Raw genomic sequence first — 18,114 nt, 5'->3', positions numbered from 1 at the left:
GCAGAGATTTCAGAGAGCTGTGGGGTGTGGGGATTACCTGCTGATTGTTCTCTGTCCTTGTTCCAGATCCCCCACAGGAGACGATGGTGTCCATCAGCAGATCCTCAGGTGGGATAAGAGAGGGAAGCAATATCACATTAACCTGCTCCAGTGAAAGTGTCCCACCGATATCTCATTACACCTGGTTCAGGATCGAGGGGAACACCAGCACCCAGTTAAACACAAGTAGCCGCTCTCTCTCCTTCACTCCTGTAACACGGGAGAATGATGCAGGTTTCTACTGCACAGCGAGGAACCCAGTGGGTAACAGCACCTCCAACATCACCCACCTGAACGTACAATGTAAACAATTTACTCCCCCTGTCTCTGCTTAAAACTCAAACACTTTCTGTCTGAGGGCAGCTTCCTTGCTGTGGTTTAGCATAACTAGCATCACTTCCCTGCTTTTTTCACCCTGCGCCTCTCCGAGTTACATAAGGAGATAATAGAACAGGGACTGAAAGCTCAGAGAAGGAGGCCGGATTTCAAAGAGTGCCTAAAATGAGGAGAGAGATAGAAATGGAGAGGTTTACGGAGGGAATTCCAGAGCTCGGGGCCCAGGCAGCTGAAGGCACGGCCGCCAATGGTGGAGCGATAGGAATTGGGGGATGGTCAAGAGGCCAGAATTGGAGGAGCGCAGAGATCTCGGAGAGTTGTAGATGCTGGAGGAGATTACAGAGATAGGGAGGGTTGTAGGGGCTGGAGGCAGTTACAGAGATAGGGAGGGTTGTAGAGGCTGGAGGAGGTAACAGAGATAGGGAGGGTTGTGGGGGCTGGAGGAGGTTACAGAGATAGGAAGGGTTGTAGGGGCTGGAGGAGGTTACAGAGATAGGGACGGTTGTGGGGGTTGGAGGAGGTTACAAAGATATGGAGGGTTATAGATGCTGGTGGAGGTTACAGAGATAAGGAGGGTTATAGGGGCTGGAGGAGGTAACAGAGATAGGGAGGGGGTAAGGAGGAATTTGAAACAATGTGAATTTTAAAATTGTGGCATTGCCAGACCGGGAGCCAATGTAGCTCAGTGACCAACAGGGAGTGATGGGTGAACGGGACTCGGTGTGAGTTAGGACATGGGGACAGAAGAGTTTGGGACGAGCTGATGTTTCTGGAGAGTGGAAGATGGGAGGTCGGGCAGGAGAGTGTTGGGATAGTCAAGTGCAGAGGTAACAAAGGCAGGAATGAGAGTTTCAGTGTTGAGATTCTATCTTACGCTCTAACTTTGCTCTGACGTTCTCTCATTGTTGTCCTTCCCTCCTCAGATAAGCGGGAGATTTCCCAGCAGTCGGAGTGCACTCGGAGGTCAGAGAGGGTCACCTGCAACTGTGTGGCCAACTCCAACCCACCCGGAGACCTCACCTGGCACCTGCCCAGTGCCAACATCAGTGGTAACCAAACACACGGAGGTTACGTGTCGTGGCAGGTCAGAGATGGGCATCTAGTGACTGGTTCCCTCACCCTGATGAGACCCCCGGATGAGGGAGGTGTGATGGCATCCTGCTCGGTTCAAAACCCACACGGGGAAGCCATGTTCAAGGTGTATCTGTGGGTCAAAGGTGAGAGACTCGCTCAGGATCGATCTCCACTCAGCTGGATTGATCCCTAAACTCGAGAATTCCCTCCCTCAACCTCTCCACCTCTCTCTCTACCTCCTCTAAGATGCTCTTTACAACTTACCCCTTTGACCAAGCTTTGAATCACCTGACCTCATGTGACAATGGCAACACTTGGTCAAATTGGAGCCAGGCCGTTCAGGGGGTGATGTCAGGAAGCACTTCTTCACACAAAGGGCAGTGGAAATCTGGAACTCTCTCCCCCAGATAAGCTGCTTCATTGGGTGCAAGACAGAAAGATTTGACAAAATGTCCTTTCTCAGCAATACTCAGGTTCTCCTCCCAAACGACTAAATATTATATATAAATATTACATAGATTACACCGAGAAAAATTATATATAAATGTTACATAGATTACATCGAGAAACGCAACAGCTGATTTGTGCAGAGCAAGATCCCACAAAAAACAGCGTGAAAATGAGGTGATAATTGATTATTTTACTGAGGTTATTTGATACATATATATAGAAATTACACATATAATTACACATTTAGGGAGGGAAACCTGTCCATTTGAACAGGTCTGGGTGTGTATGTGACACCAGTCTCAAACACCAACATGGTTAACTCTTACCTGCCCTCTGAACTGGTCTCCCAGTTTGGGTCAAACCAGTGGTTCAGGAGAAAGACCCCCCACCACCTTCTCAAGAGGAAACTAGGGATGGACAATAAATGTCAGCATTGCCCGAGAATGAGTATTTAAACATTGAGTGAGTGTATCGCTTCTCGATATACATCGGAGCATCATTCTAAAACTGTAGTGCAGTAATTAATGGCTGTTTTTACAGGTAGAGACTCCAGTAAATGGACAGTAGGATTGCTCACGGCTGGGATCATGTTGAGTGTTTTCCTGGCTGGAATATTCATCTTCATCTGTGTGAGAAAGTACGTCTGAAGATTTAACTTGATTTTAATATAAACATTTGCTTAGGACTAATTGGACAGTTTTTACAAAGGGCCAGCACAGGCACGATGGGCTGAGTGGCTTCGTCCTGAGCTGTGAGATTTTAAATCCTTACATCGAATGTGGCTGTCACTGGTGAGGCCGCTATTAATTGCCCATCTCTAATTGCCCTTGAGAAGGTGGTGGTGTGTTTCCTTCTTGACCCGCTGCAGTCCATGTGGTGTAGGTACACCCACCGTGCTGTTAGGGAGGGAGTTCCAGGAGTTTGACCCAGCGACGGTGAAGGAACAGTGATATATTTCCAAGTCAGGATGGTGAGTGACTTGGAGGGGAACTTGCAGGTGGTGGTGTTCCCATGTGTCTGCTGCCCTTGTCCTTCTAGATGGTAGAGGACATGGGTTTGGAAGGTGCTGTCGAAGGAGCCTTGCTGAGTTGCTGCAGTGCATCTTGTAGATGGTACACACACTGCTGCCACTGTGTGTTCATGGTGGAGGGAGTGAATGTTTAATGTGGTGTATGGGGTGTCGATCAATTGGGCTGCTTTGTTATGGATTGTGTCGAGATTCTTGATTCAGTGCTTTGTGCAGATGTGATTTAAAGAGAGAGTCCAGTCATTGGTGTAAGGTTACACTGGGCTCTGTGTCTGTGCTGCACTGACTCTCTACTATATGATAACCACAGTGTGATATTGTGTTATTGCAGGAGAAAGACAGCGATGGAGGAGAGAGTTTCAGGGACCAGTGACATTGCATTGACCCCCAGTCCACTCTCTGTGAAGCACCAGGTACAGGAGCTGTTTACACTCACTCCAAAGCTTCAATCTCAGTGTGTAGACAACACATGTCCCAGATTCCCAGCCCAGTTACCCACTGATTTGTACCTGTGGAGTCAGCAATGGTTCAGTATCATGCTGTCTTTCTGTTATGACACAGCAACTGGTAAAGGCTGTTGTTTAAAATCCCAGAGGGAAACTATCAACAAATGTCATAACCTATATTTCCCAGTGGAATGTTTGAGATGCAGCTCTAAATTCAGGAATAAGACCACCAGTTCTCGAGATGGGTTTATATCAAACTACATGAGCCATTTGTTAATTAACACAAGTTAAACATATGCCCATGTCTACAAGCTAGTATTATCATCACTTTATAACAAATTCTCAAACTAATCTCCTCTAAGACAACCCATAGAATTTAAGCAGATTCCAGGCAAAGCATTTTCACCTCACAAATTCCAAATGAGGTTCCTTTCACTTTGGTTCCTTTGCAGACAGGTGTAGGCTTACAGATGCTTTGATGTTACAAGCCTCTGCTCTGCACACACAAAACTGCTCAAGTTATATCCAGCGCTTCTCTTTGGATGTAAATTCTCATTGTATCATCAGGACCTTTGAACTCCATCTCTTCTAACAATAAATCCTCTGTCATAGTATCAATTTTATCAATAAAATAAATGTTGATTGGTTTAAGATTTCACTCTCAGGCTTTGAGTGCTCTGTTTAAAAATACAAATTTTTATCCCTCAGTTTACATCTCAAAACTACTAAACATCAAAATACCCTGACTGGCTGGCTTTAATCCTATTAAAACATACACAGACACACCCACAGACTAAACCCCTATGTGAATAAAAATAATTTCCAATAACATGATATCAATTAATCGCATCATGACAGTCTCTCTCTATCCCTACCTCCCTTTCTCTCTCTCTCTCTCTCTCTCTCTGTCTCTCATCCTCTCTCTGATTACAAGGCTCATGTTAATGAGCTTCACACCAGACACTTGAGTGCAGAATCCAAGCCGTCACTCACCAGAGCCATTACCGAGGGAGTGCGAGATTGACAGAGGGTCAGTACTGAGGGAGTGCTGCACTGTCGGAAGGTCAGTACTGAGGGAGAGCTGCACTGTCGGAGGGTCAGTACTGAGGGCGTGCTGCACTGTCGGTGGGTCAGTATTGAGGGAGTGCTGCACTGTTGGAGGGTCAGTACTGAGGGAGTGCTGCACTGTTCGAGGGTCAGTACTGAGGGAGTGCTGCACTGTCGGAGGGTCAGTACTGAGGGCGTGCTGCACTGTCGGTGGGTCAGTACTGAGGGAGTGCTGCACTGTCGGAAGTTCAGTACTGAGGGACCGTTGCAATGTCAGAGGGTCAGTACTGAGGGAGCGCTGCACTGTCGGAGGGTCAGTACTGAGGGAGTGCTGCACAGTCGGAGGGTCAGTACTGAGGGAGTGCTGCACTGTTCGAGGGTCAGTACTGAGGGAGTGCTGCACTGCCATAGGTGGTATCTTTCATATGACATGAGATTGAGGGTTAAACCCACTGAGACACGACTGACACTAACGATGCTGCACATAATTTAACCCTATCAGTGCCAGTAAATGAAGTGTGGATATCTTCTGTTTCCATTTCTCTGTAGGGTAAACAGAACGTGCTGATTACTGAGCCCCAGAGCACAAACAGAGACACAACTGGCGAGGGGGAGACCCCAGCTCCCCGGGGTCTCTCTGAAGGTGCAGTGGGAGGCGATGCTGGACGTGGGAACACCGATAAACCTGAAGAGTTTCTCTACGCCAATCCCCAAGTCTTGAGGATGTCCAGTGGTGATGGGTCTGTCCACAGGGAAGAGGAGACAGAATACGCACAGATCAGGTTCGAGCATAACTGAATGAGAAATGGGGAGAGTGAGTGAGGAGGTGTGGGGGTGGGGGTAGGGATTGAGATTCCTGGGAACAGGAAACAACCCACTGGGGGAGAGTGGGGGGAGATGGAGGAAGGGATGGAATTGGGCTGCGGTTGGTGTGGTTTGGAATGAAATGCTTCTCCAGAGGGGACTGGAAGCTGAAGCATTGGGGACAGAGATTCACTGTCTCTCTCTGTCTCTCTCTCTCTCTCCATCCCAGTCTCTGTCTTTCTTTCTGTGTCTGTCTCTCATTCTCTATCTCCAGTTCCTCCTTTAAGATGCCCATTAATAACTGACTTTGTTGACTCAGCTTTTGGTTTCCTGTCCCTAATATCTCCTCATGTGCCTCAGAGTCAGGTGAAGATGTGACTACCAATCCCCGGATCAGCCTTGGGACATGTTGCTACATTGAAGGTGCTATATAAATGCAATTTGTTGTAGTAAATCTGATCTGCTTCGATTAACAATGGAACCACAAAGGCTCCTTCGACAGGGCATGTGGGCAGCAGGCTCACAATAAATACATTGATCTGTGTGATTTTTAATTCTTTCATCGAATGTGGCTGTCACTGGTGATGTCAGCGTTAATCCCCATCCCTAATTGCCCTTGAGAAGGTGGTGGTGAGCTGCCTTCTTGACCCGCTGCAGTCCATGTGGTGTAGGTACACCCACAGTGCTGTTAGGGAGGGAGTTCCAGGAGTTTGACCCAGCGACAGTGAAGGAACAGTGATATATTTCCAAGTCAGGATGGTGAGTGACTTGGAGGGCAACTTCCAGGTGGTGGTGTTCCCATGTGTCTGCTGCCCTTGTCCTTCTAGATGGTAGAGGTCGCGGGTTTGGAAGGTGCTGTCGAAGGAGCCTTGCTGAGTTGCTGCAGTGCATCTTGTAGATGGTACACACACTGCTGCCACTGTGTGTTTGTGGTGGAGGGAGTGAATGTTTAATGTGGTGGATGGGGTGTCGATCAATTGGGCTGCTTTGTCCTGGATGGTGTCAAGCTGCTTGATTCTGTGCTTTGTGCAGAACTGATTCAAAGAGACAGTCCAGTCGTTGGTGTAAGGTTACAGTGGGCCCTGTGTCTTTGCTGCACTGACTCTCTGCTATATGATAACCACAGTGTGATATTGTGTTATTTCAGGAGAAAGACAGCGATGAAGGAGAGAGTTTTAGGGACTAGTGACATCGCATTGACCCCCAGTTCACTCTCTGTGAAGCACCAGGTACAGGATCTGTTTACACTCCCTCCAAAGCTTCAATCTCAGTGTGTAGACAACACATGTCCCAGATTCCCAGCCCAGTTACCCACTGATTTGTACATGTGGAGTCAGCAATGGTTCAGTATCGTGCTGTCTCTCTGTTATGACACAGCAACTGGTAAAGGCTGTTGTTTAAAATCCCAGAGGGAAACTTTAAACAACTGTCATAACCTATATTTCCCAGTGGAATGTTTGAGATGCAGCTCTAAATTCAGGAATAAGACCACCAGTTCTCGAGATGGGTTTATATCAAACTACATGAGCCATTTATTAATTTACACAAATTAAGCATATGCACATGTCTACAAACTAGTATTATCATAACTTTATAACAAATTCTCAAACTAATCTACTCTAAGACAACCCATAGACTTTAAGCAGATTCCAGGCAAAGCATTTTCCCCTCACAAATTCCAAATGAGGTTCCTTTCACTTTGGTTCCTTTGCAGACAGGTGTAGGCTTACAGCTGCTTTGATGTTACAAGCCTCTGCTCTGCACACACAAAACTGCTCAAGTTATACCCAGCGCTTGAGTGTAAAGAAGATGGAGATTGATAGGCTCTTGGTTGGTAAGGGGATCAAAGGTTAGGAGAGAAGGTGGGAGAATGGGGTTTGTGAAACATATCAGCCATGTATGAATGGTGGAGCAGACTCGATGGACCGAATGGTCTAATTTCTCCTCTTATGTCTTAGTCTTATGGCTTCTTTTTGAAGGTAAATTCGCAATGTATCATCAGGACCTTTGAACTCCATCTCTTCCAATAATAAATCCTCTTTCATCGTATCAATTTTATTAGTAATATAAACGTTGATTGGTTTAAGATTTCACTCTCAGGCTTTGAATGCTTTATTTAAAAATGCAAATTACCACTTTACCTCTTTGTTTACATCTCAAAACTACTATACATCAAAGCACACAGACTGGCTGGCTTTAATCCAATTCAAATACACACAGGCACACACACAGACTAAAGATCTGTTTAAAAAGACAGTTTGCAATTACAATACAAAGATTAATAGATTAATAACACTCTGTCTCTATCCCTCCTCTATCCCTCTCTCTCATCCTCTCTCTGATTACAAGGTTCATGTTATTGAGCCTCACACCAGGAACCTGAGTGCAGAATCCAAGCCGTCACTCGCCAGAGCCATTACCGATTGAGTGCGAGACTGACAGAGTGTCAGTACTGAGAGAGTGCTGCACTGTCGGAGGATCAGTACTGAGGGAGTGCTGCACTGTCAGAGGGTCAGTATTGAGGGAGTGCTGCATTGTCGGAGGGTCAGTACTGAGGGATTGCTGCACTGTTGGAGGGTCAGTACTGAGGGAGTGCTGCACTGCCATAGGTGGTATCTTTTATACGATATGAGAGATAGAATTAAACGAGTCTGCACAATAATTTAACCCTATCAGTGCCAGTAAATGATGTGAGGATGTCTTCTGTTTCCATTTCTCTGTAGCGTAAACAGAACGTGCTGATTACTGAGCCCCGGGACACATCCAGAGACACAACTAGAGAGGGGGAGACCCCAGCTCCCCGGGAGCTCTCTGAAGGTCCAGTGGGAGGCGATGCTGGACATGGGAACCCCGACAAACCAGACGAGCTTCTCTACGCCAACATCAACTTTTCAAAGCTGCCCAGCGGTGACAGGACTGTGCAGAGGAGCGAGGACACGGAATACGCACAGATCAGATTCCAGAAAAAAAGAGTGTGAAACAGGGACCGAGGCTGTGAGGTGTGTGCAGCCAACATGGCCAAATAGTAATGAACAGAAATATGATGTTGCTCAACTTTTTTTTTATCTGTTCTGAGTGAGCTTTCTGAATGCTGCACCTTTTTCCATGCTGTAAAAGATTGTGAGAAGCTTATGAATTATGTATAATTTTACATCTGTTCATACAAGGTGAGGTGAGAGTGACTGCCTTTGACATCAAGGCTGCATTTGACCGAGTGTGCCATCTGGGATCCCGAGCAAACCTGGAGTCAACAGGAATCAGGGGTGGGACGAAAGTATAATAATTTACATAATATTGTCCTGTTTTGTTGTAAACTAGGTTTCTGGGTGTGAGTGTAGATGGGTCTGTCTGTGTGGCTTAATTATATCTGGAGTCAGGTAGACTGCAAGTTTGAGATTATCAAAAGAAGCTAAGTGTAGAAATGTACTTGAAATGCTAATGAGTGAACATGGAGGCTGACTTAGCATGTAAGGTGTGAAGGGAATTTGCATTTTTAGATAAGTGACGGGATTGTTTGGATTTCAAAGGGCTGTTGGTCTGTTTACAACGAGGCCGATAAGTAAGGTTGAGCAGTGTGTTTATTTTTCCCCAAAGGTTATTGACAACATTGGCAACATGAAAGTTTTTATATTATGGGAAATGTATAATTCCAAAGACATATGAAACAATGAAATTTACATATCAAAGAGAGAGAAACATAAACAAAGGAGAATGAAAGGCTATGTTGGGGACCATGTAAAATCTAACAAGAGTGTGTGAATCAGCCTTGAAGAAGCCTCCAGGCATTTGTCCATAGGTCTGTTATGTTCAGTGACTATAGATCGAGAAAGCCATTTGGAATTCCACTCACAAGTGTGTACTGTGTTAACTTTTTGGTTTTGTTTTTAAATCTAAAATCTATTTTGGATTATTGCCTAACAGGGTTTGTACTACTCATCTCCAGACTTTCCATCTTCAGACTGTCCACTATCTTCAAGGTTAATTAGGAAGTTTAGGATTTGTTATAGTAGTAACTGTATCCTTATGTGTATGCTTGAAATCTTAAATAAATATTAAAATTTAATTTTTAAGATCTCTAAATGTCTTGGTTGACACATTACTCCTGAATTCAGTGCACACATCTCATAATAAATACAAATTGCAAAACCGTTGTGATAGTGTGACCAAGTTTCCCTTGTGGATTTGGTCCCCCTGGCACACATCATCTACCACATCATAACAGAGGGAAAACTCTCCACTGGTTGGAGCCAGACCCAGCACAAAGGAAGATAGTTGTGATTGTTGGAGGTCAATCATCTCAGTTCCAGGACATCACTGCAGGAGTTACTCAGAGTAGTGTCCAAGGCCCAACCATCTTCAGCTGCTTCATCAATGACCTTCCTTCCATCATAAGGACAGAAGTGTGGATGTTCACTGATGATTGCACAATGTTCAGCACCATTCACGGTTCCTCAGATACTGAAGCAGTCCTTGTCCAAATGCAGCAAGACCTGGACAATATCCAGGCTTGAGCTGACAAGTGTCAGGCAATGACCATCTCCAATAAGAGAGAATCTAACCATCGCACCTTGATGTTCAATGGCATTAACATTGCTGAATCCCCCACTATCAACATCCTGGTGGTTACCATTGACCAGAAACTGTACTGGACCAGCCATAAAAATACTGTGGCTACAAGAGCAGGTCAGAGGCTGGGAATCATGCAGTGAGTAACTCACTCCAGACTCCCCAAAGCCTGTCCACCATCTTCAAGGCACAGGTCAGGAGTGTGATGGAAGACTCTCCACTTGCCTGGATGAGTGCAGCTCCAACAAGATTCAATAAACTCAACACCACTCAGGGCAAAGCAGCCCCACTACATTGGCACCCCATCCACAAACATTCACTCTCTGCACAACCGACAAACAGTAGCCGCAGTGTGTACCATCAACAAGGTGCACTGCAGGAACTTACCAAGACTTCTTAGGCAGCACCTTCAAACACACGACCACTACCATCTCAAAGTACAGGGCAGCAGATACATGGTAACACCACCACCTGGAAGCTACCCTCCAAGTCACTCACCATCCTGACTTGGAAATATATCGGCCATTCCCTCACTGTCACTGGGTCCAAATCCTGCAACTCCCTCCCTAACAGCACTGTGGGTGTACCTACACCACATCGACTGCAACTGTTCAAGAAGGCAGCTCACCACCACCTTCTCAAGGGCAATTAGGGATGGGCAATAATTCTGGCCTAGCCAGTGCTGCCCACATCCCATAAATGAATATAAAAACCAAGCAATTAAAATGCTCAGACATTTCTGTACATTGTTTATCAAATGAAATACCATACTCTGGTGAATAATTCCATTCTCCAAGGCACTATTTCCTATTATCACATGCCCTTTTCATTATTTACAATCATGTACCTTCATTTGTAATGTAACATTCCCATGTAAACATGTCACACTGTAGTTACACCCTCCTGCCAGGGCGGTACTCTAGTGTCATAATTTTGCCTCTCAAAAGATGGAGGAAATATGCCCACTGTATTTACAATATTAGAATCACTCAGGGGGACCAGGGGATTCTTTAGGTCATGTTTACGATGTTGTTAAGATACAAGGGGCCAGTGGGACTTTTCCTACTGCGTTTACAATGTTGTTAAGACAGGATTCGGGTGAAAGATGACCTTCAACCCATCATCCCTCTCATGCCGAGAGGGAACAATAGCCTTAAGACAGGTCCTGGCAGTTTGTGGGAACAGTCCCTGTGCCCGATTGGATAGGCTCAAAGTGAACCCAATGTTGGGTCTTGAGCCTCAAGATCCTGGAACAGGCACAGAGTGGACACCTCGGATGGATGTCAAAAACCCCATGGACACTTTTTGGGTGAAGTGTAGGGGGAGGGTACAGTGTCGGGTGGGGTAGTTATCCCCAGTGTCCTGGGACCAATATTTATCCCTAAACCAACATCATTAAAAAGAACAGATGTTCTGGGTCTGTATCCCACTGCTGTTTGTGGGATCCTGCTGTGCAGAAAATGTCTGCCAAGTTTCCTACATTTCAACAGCATCCACTGTTCAAAAACATTTCTCAGGGAATGAAGGACTATCTTTGACGTGCGGATCCCCGTTGTAATGTAGGAAACACCACAGTCAATTTGCGCACAGCAAGCTCCCACAAACAGCAATGTGAGAATGACCCAGATCATCTGTTTTTAGGGATGTTAGTTGGGGGTAAATATTGGCCCCAGTATTCTAAGGCACTCGATACAGGGTTGAATTTAAGAAGTTTTTGAAGTGTGCGGCACAGTTTTCTAAAGCTTCTCTCAGACCCCACCTGTAGTCACTGGGTTCAGTCCTGGACCCTGCTCCTCAGGGAGGGGATATTGTCCTCGGAGGGGCTGCAGCCCAGAGTCACCAGAATGATCCCGGGGCTGAAAGGGTTAAATCCCGAGGACAGGTTGCACAGACCAGACTTGTGTTTCCTCGAGTCTCGAAGATTAAGGGGTGATCTAATCGAGGGGTTTAAGATGATTAAAGGATTCGATGGGGTCGATAAGGAGAAACTATTTCCCCCGATGGTGGGGGTGAGGTGAGGGGGGGTCCAGAACAAGGGGGCAGAAACTTAAAATTGCAGCCAGGCCGTTCAGGGGGTGATGTCAGGAAGCACTTCTTCACACAAAGTTGGGGGGGTGGAAATCTGGAACTCTCTCCCCCAGAAAAAGCTGTCGAGACTGGGAGGGGTCAATTGTAAATTTCAAAACTGAGATTGAGAGATTTTTGTTGGGTCGGGGGGGGGTTAAGGGTCACGGAACCGAGGCGGGTGGATGGGGATAAGATACAGATCGGCCGTGATCTAGTCAAATAGAGAAGGAGGCTAGAGGGGCTGAATGGCCTCTTCCTGTTCCTGTGCATCAGGCTCGATAGGGCTGAATGGCGTCAGTGACAGGGAAGGAATGGCGGTATAGCTCCGAGTCAGGGTGGTGTGTGGCTGCGAGGGGAACTTGCAGGTGATGGTGACCCTGGTGCTTCGAGGTGATGGAGGTCGCGGAGGAGGTTGAATCTTCTGTTCGTTTGCAAAATGGATGAGGAGGGGGATGAGGAGGGGGATGAGGAGGGGGATGAGGAGCTGGATGAGGAAGGGGATGAGGAGGGAGATGAGGAGGAGGATGCGGAGGAGTATGAGGAGGAGGATGAGGAGGAGGATGAGGAGGGGGATGAGGAGGAGAATGCGGAGGGGGATGAGGAGGGAGATGAGGAGGAGGATGAGGAGGGGGATGCGGAGGGGGATGAGGAGGGAGATGAGGAGGGGAATGAGGAGGGGGATGAGGAGGGGGAGGAGGAGGGGTATGAGGAGGGGATGAGGAGGGGAATGAGGAGGGGGTGAGGAGGCGGATGAGGGGGGAGAAGGAGGGGGATGAGGAGGGGATGAGGAGGGGAATGAGGAGGGGGATGAGGAGGGGGATGAGGAGGGGGATGAGGAGGGAGATGAGGAGGTGGATGAGGAGGGAGATGAGGAGTGGATGAGGAGGGGGAGATGAGGAGGGAGATGAGGAGGGGCATGAGGAGGGGGATGAGGAGGGGATGAGGAGGGGGATGAGGAGGGAGATGAAATAATCCAGAATGCGCTGTGGTTTTGTAGCATTGAAACAATGACATGAACTAAAATTCCAGAAGATTCTGGAAGGGATGAGGATGAGGAGGAGATGAGGAGGGGGATGAGGAGGGGATGAGGAGGGGGATGAGGAGGGGGATGAGGAGGGGATGAGGAGGGGGATGAGGAGGGGGATGAGGAGGGAGATGAGGAGGGGATGAGGAGGGGATGAGGAGGGGGGATGAGGAGGGAGATGAGGAGGGGATGAGGAGGGGGATGAGGAGGGGATGAGGAGGGGGATGAGGAGGGGGATGAGGAGGGGGATGAGGAGGGAGATGAGGAGGGGATGAGGAGGGGATGAGGAGGGGGATGAGGAGGGGGATGAGGAGGGGGATGAGGAGGGAGATGAGGAGGGGGATGTGGAGGAGGAGGAGGGGATGAGGAGGGGGATGAGGAGGGGATGAGGAGGGAGATGAGGAGGGGGAGGGGGAGGAGGAGCCTCTGTCCGTGTGGAAGATTCTGGAAGGGATGAGGGTGAGGAAGTGGCCAATGACAGAGCAGCTGGGGGGCGTGGCCATGTAACCAGGGCTGCCCCTGTGTGGGGCGGGGTCATCGCCAGACGCTCCTTGTGTAAAAACAGATTCTCATAAGCTCCTCCCATCTCCCAATTGCTCTCAGCCAATCCCTGGGGAGACCCTCCCACATAAAGAAGCTCGTCCATTGTCCCCACCATTACTCAAGGGACTGCCCCTCCCCCACAGGGACTTCACCATTGATGGGAAAGCCCATGATGGGCCGAAGGTTCCAGGCTCAGGTAACAGGCGGACAGAGTTTACAGTCGGACACTCGCCTGACAAGACGACGACGTCTCCCCCGAGGCACAGGGACTTCACCATTGACCACCCACCTCTCAAATGGGCCTTTCTGAAGGCCCCGCTTTTTATCGGTGCCCGAGGGACCCGAACCCCACCGGACCCTCCCCTGACCCCTCACCGCTCCGGGGTCACCCAGTCAGACTGCTATTCTAGACCACATCACCCCCTCCCCCACCCCCACCCCAACCCCCCACCCCCAACCCCACACCCACCCCACACCCACCCACACCCCCACCACCCCCAAACCCACCCACACCCCCACCCCCACCCCCACCACCACCCACACCCCCACCCCCATGTCCACACCCACCCCCACCCCCACCACCCCCATCCACACCCCCACCCCCTCTCCCACCACCACCCATACCCCCACCAAACCAACACCACACGCCCACCCCCATCCCCCACCCCAAACCCAGGACACACATCGGAATCTGGGACTGACATGTTTAGAGTTGGAGTTGGTGGAGTCGGGAATTCTGCCGTCTCTGTGTCCCCCGACCCGGGAGTGAAAATCCGGCCTTAACTTCCACTTTCTAGTGTCTGAGACAAGAGGCAATGAGTGAGTGGGCTGACGGTCAGGATTAATGCTGTTGATCTGTGTTTGAGGGGCTGTGAATTCTCGAGGGACTAGTTACTCTCTGAGCTGCAGCTTCCAAATCCTTATCTGATGCCGTGCATGTGGGGTTGGAAGATTTTTTTTAAAACCAAAGGCAGTTCACAGAAACCCACAGGAAACCCACACAGAGACAGTCACTGGGAAAGACACTCACTCCTTGTGGTTTCACCTTTTCACCACATCCTGTCTGTGTGGCTTAAATGTTAGACACACCGGCCACACTCAGGGAGGTTTCACTCTGTGAAATGCTCTCTCTCTCTCTCCCAAACATAGACACACACACACATACACATATACATACACACATACACAGAGACACAAACGCACTCACTCACACACACTCACTTACACACACAGACATGCACACACACATACATAAACACACAAAGAAACGCTCACACACTTACAGACAGATACAAACACACCCACGTTCTCACATACACACATTCACTCACACACTCACTCACACACATGCACAAACACACAAAAAGACAATATCCCAATGACAGCAAACTGAGATTAAGAGCTTCCTACAACTTAACTTAAAGACCAAAGACGTATTGTACTGTCTAAAAGTGACCTGTTTTTCAAAGAAATACAAGATTGTACACAGATCAAAAATGGCTGACACAAGTCATCTGATTGCTGTTACTGTGAAGTTGATCACTTCTCTGGAAAGGTTCAAATGAATTGCACTGCAGACCTGTTGCATGGAAGTCCACACCTGGGGTGTGTCAGGGTCCACTTCAAACAGGGACACTCTTAAAAGGAAGGCATTGAAATGCGAAGTGCTGGACTTTGATCAGCTGTAGTTCTATCAAAACAGTAGGAAATGCTCACCAAGCGGATAATCATCAACCATTCAAAAACCCCTGTGGAGGATGCAATACCCACATCTCCTGTTGATTTATATCTTGAAATGCATCAAATGTTTTGGAGATGCAAAGATAAAAAATGAGAATACTTGGCCTATCACATTGAATGCAAAACATGCTGATTGAATTCCCTTCAGGAATATACAGACAGGAGTTTAACAAATGGTTCTGCCAAGCAGATATAAGAGAAAGGAGGAGGTAAAAGAAATATGGCAGTCATCTAAAAACCCTGCTAGAAAAGAACAGAAATGATTTCTCCCTCTCTCCTTGTCTCTCTCTCTCTTCCCCCTTCTTTCTCTCTCTCTGTCTGAAGCTAACAGAATGTCTTCAATAATGTGCAAGTCTGAGCCAGAAGAAATACAGGATTCTACAGCGAACCAACTAATTTAAAACAGCTTCAACCTTCACAAACTATGCTGCAGTATAAGCTAATAACTCTTTTAATTTTTTTATTGGACTCCATAATTATTTTACCTCTGATATCTGTGTGTGTGTTTGTGTGTGTGTGTGTGTGTGTGTGTGTGTACCTTCCTGTGTGAGTGTGTGTGTGTGTCTGTGCCTGTCTGTGTGTGTGTGTCAGTGTGGTATGTGTCTGTGCTTGTCTGTGTTTGTTTGCGTTTGTGTGTGTATGCGTGTGCACCTGTGTGTCTGTGTGTATGGGCCTGTGTGTGAGCGTGTGTATGTGTGCCTGTGTGTGAGCGTGTGTATGACTTGTTATGGAAATTGCATTTGGGGGAAACTATATTTTAAACCCTTTTTGCAACCAAGCATGGGGGTTGAATAGAAAGGGAGCCAGTTCACTCCCCGTCACCCAGTTGTAACAACATTCACACACACACACACATTCACACACACACACACACTCACACACACATTCTCACACACACACGCTCACACACACCCACATCCACATACCCACACACAAACACACACAAACAAAGATAATGTCCCAATGACAGGAAACTGCGACTGAGTGACAGCATGTCAGGAATATATAATAATCTCCATAATGTTATTGGAATTTATTGTAAAATAGAGTTCATGTCTATGTGTCTACATGTGTCTGTGATGTGTTTGTGTGAGACTTATTTGAATTAGAGGAAGCTGGTCTGGGTGTTTTGATGTAAGAAGAGAAGTTAGGTTTGAACTGTTAATTAGGTAAACATGGGGAAGTTTTAGAATGTGAAGTGTAAAGGGGGCAATTTGCATTTTAAATTAAACCAAACAAGATTGTTTTCAAAGAAGGAGAGAAGTGTGTCACCGAGCCAGGTGAAGATAAGAAACAGTGTGCTTATTTTTGCCAAAGATTACTGGTAAAACTTAGGGCTATGAGAGATTTGTATTATTACAAAAATAAAGTACAAAGACAAAGGGAAACAATGGGAATTTGCATTCAAAGGGGAAAATATGTATTAAGGAGTGAAGGCTGTGTGTAAGGGTTGGTGATTTTAAGATCTTACAATGATGAAAAGCCTTCAGCCTGCATGTACCAAGCTTCTGCCTCCAGGGACTGAAGTTAAGAGAATTCATTTGAACTCAACTGTTCAGAGTATCGTTTACTGTTCCTGGGACATTTAAAATCTCTATGTTTTACTGTTGCCTTAACAGAGCTAACAGAGCGTCTTCAACAAAATGCAGATCTGAATCAAATCACCACCAGGATGCTACAGGTAACCAATTAACTTTGAACATTTGCAAACTTCAACAATCTACGCCTCAAAGACAAGCAAAGGTATTAATCATATATTCTTTCAAATTTTTGTCGGACTCTAACTTTTTAATTCTGACGTGTGTAAATGGAAGTTAAATTAATTAAGGGATTTAGAAGTTATTATAGTAGTAATTTATAGACAGATGTGTATGCTTAAAAATCATTTTTTTCTTGTTAATCAATGTTTAATTTAGTTTTATAAAATCCTCTTACACTGAAAAAAGGGTGAACTCTATTGTAAAGTGCTTTGGGACATCCAGAGATCATGCTATACAGAAGAGATTTGACTGGAGTAGCAAGTGTTTTCCTTACAGGGGAATGAGTCCCCAGGGTTGTAGAGTCAATCCTGTCAGATGAATGACTAACTGGAGACTCTTCAGGGAGCTGATCTAATTCTGGAAATGTTCAGTTTACCAGGATTGGAGGAGAGATGATCTCCCTCTCCTGACTGCATCAGACAAGTGGTGAACCTGTTGAGGTGAACAGAATTACCTGTTAAACCTCTTAATCTCATTACTACTGAATTCAAAGCCCACATCTCAAAACATACAAGTTGGAAATTAATTGTGACAGTTGTTTCAAGTTTCCCGCCGGGATTTGAACAGTTCAGCATTTACCATCTGTTATGTCATAACAGAGCTTTCTTCAACTTAACCAACGTGTTAAAAACGTATTGAACTGTTTAAAGGACACCTGTTTTTTAAAAGTACAAGATTAGGCACTGATCAAAAATGGCTGTCATGAGTCACCTGATTGCTGATACTGCAAACTTGATCACTTCTCTGGAAAGCTTCAAATGAATTGCACTACAGACATGTTGCATGGAAGTTCTCACTGAGGTGTGTCAGGGTCCACTTGAAACAGGGTCTCCCTTAAAAATGCAAAGTGCTGGGTTTTGATCACTGTAGGTCTATCAAGATAATGGGAACTGCTCACCATGCAGATATTCATCAATCATTCAAAACCCCTTGTGGAGGATGAAATGCCTCCATCTCCTGTTGATTTATATCTTGAAATGCATCAAATGTTTCAGAGATGTAAAGATCAAAAAATGGGAATACTTGGCCTATAACAATGAATGCAAAACATGCTGATCGAATTCCCTTTTGGGAATATACAGACAGGAGTTTAACAACAGGTTCTGTCAAGCAGATATAAGTGAAAGTAGAAGGAAAAAGAAAGATGGCAGTCACCCAAAAACACTGCTGGAAAAGAGCAGAAATTCTCTC

General features: G+C 46.5%; 2 protein-coding genes across 3 annotated transcripts in view; one reads left to right on the top strand and one right to left on the bottom strand.

The window, feature by feature from the left end:
- LOC121274120 (myelin-associated glycoprotein-like) overlaps nt 1-18,114 on the bottom strand; it is a 292,428-nt gene that overhangs the window by 108,140 nt on the left and 166,174 nt on the right. The window lies entirely within an intron of this gene.
- On the top strand, nt 1,518-8,615 carry LOC121274124. The gene is made up of 6 exons (XM_041181300.1): nt 1,518-1,592; nt 2,440-2,536; nt 3,258-3,339; nt 4,969-5,201; nt 6,371-6,452; nt 7,947-8,615. Exons 1-6 carry the CDS (start codon nt 1,526-1,528, stop codon nt 8,199-8,201), a joined length of 816 nt encoding a protein of 271 aa, XP_041037234.1. The 5' UTR covers nt 1,518-1,525; the 3' UTR covers nt 8,202-8,615.

This window comes from Carcharodon carcharias, assembly GCF_017639515.1.
Source record: "Carcharodon carcharias isolate sCarCar2 chromosome 29 unlocalized genomic scaffold, sCarCar2.pri SUPER_29_unloc_9, whole genome shotgun sequence".
In the NCBI taxonomy this organism is placed as follows: Eukaryota; Metazoa; Chordata; class Chondrichthyes; order Lamniformes; family Lamnidae; genus Carcharodon; species Carcharodon carcharias.
The sequence above is the reverse complement of the archived record's forward strand: the minus strand, read 5'-3'. Positions and strand labels throughout refer to the sequence as shown.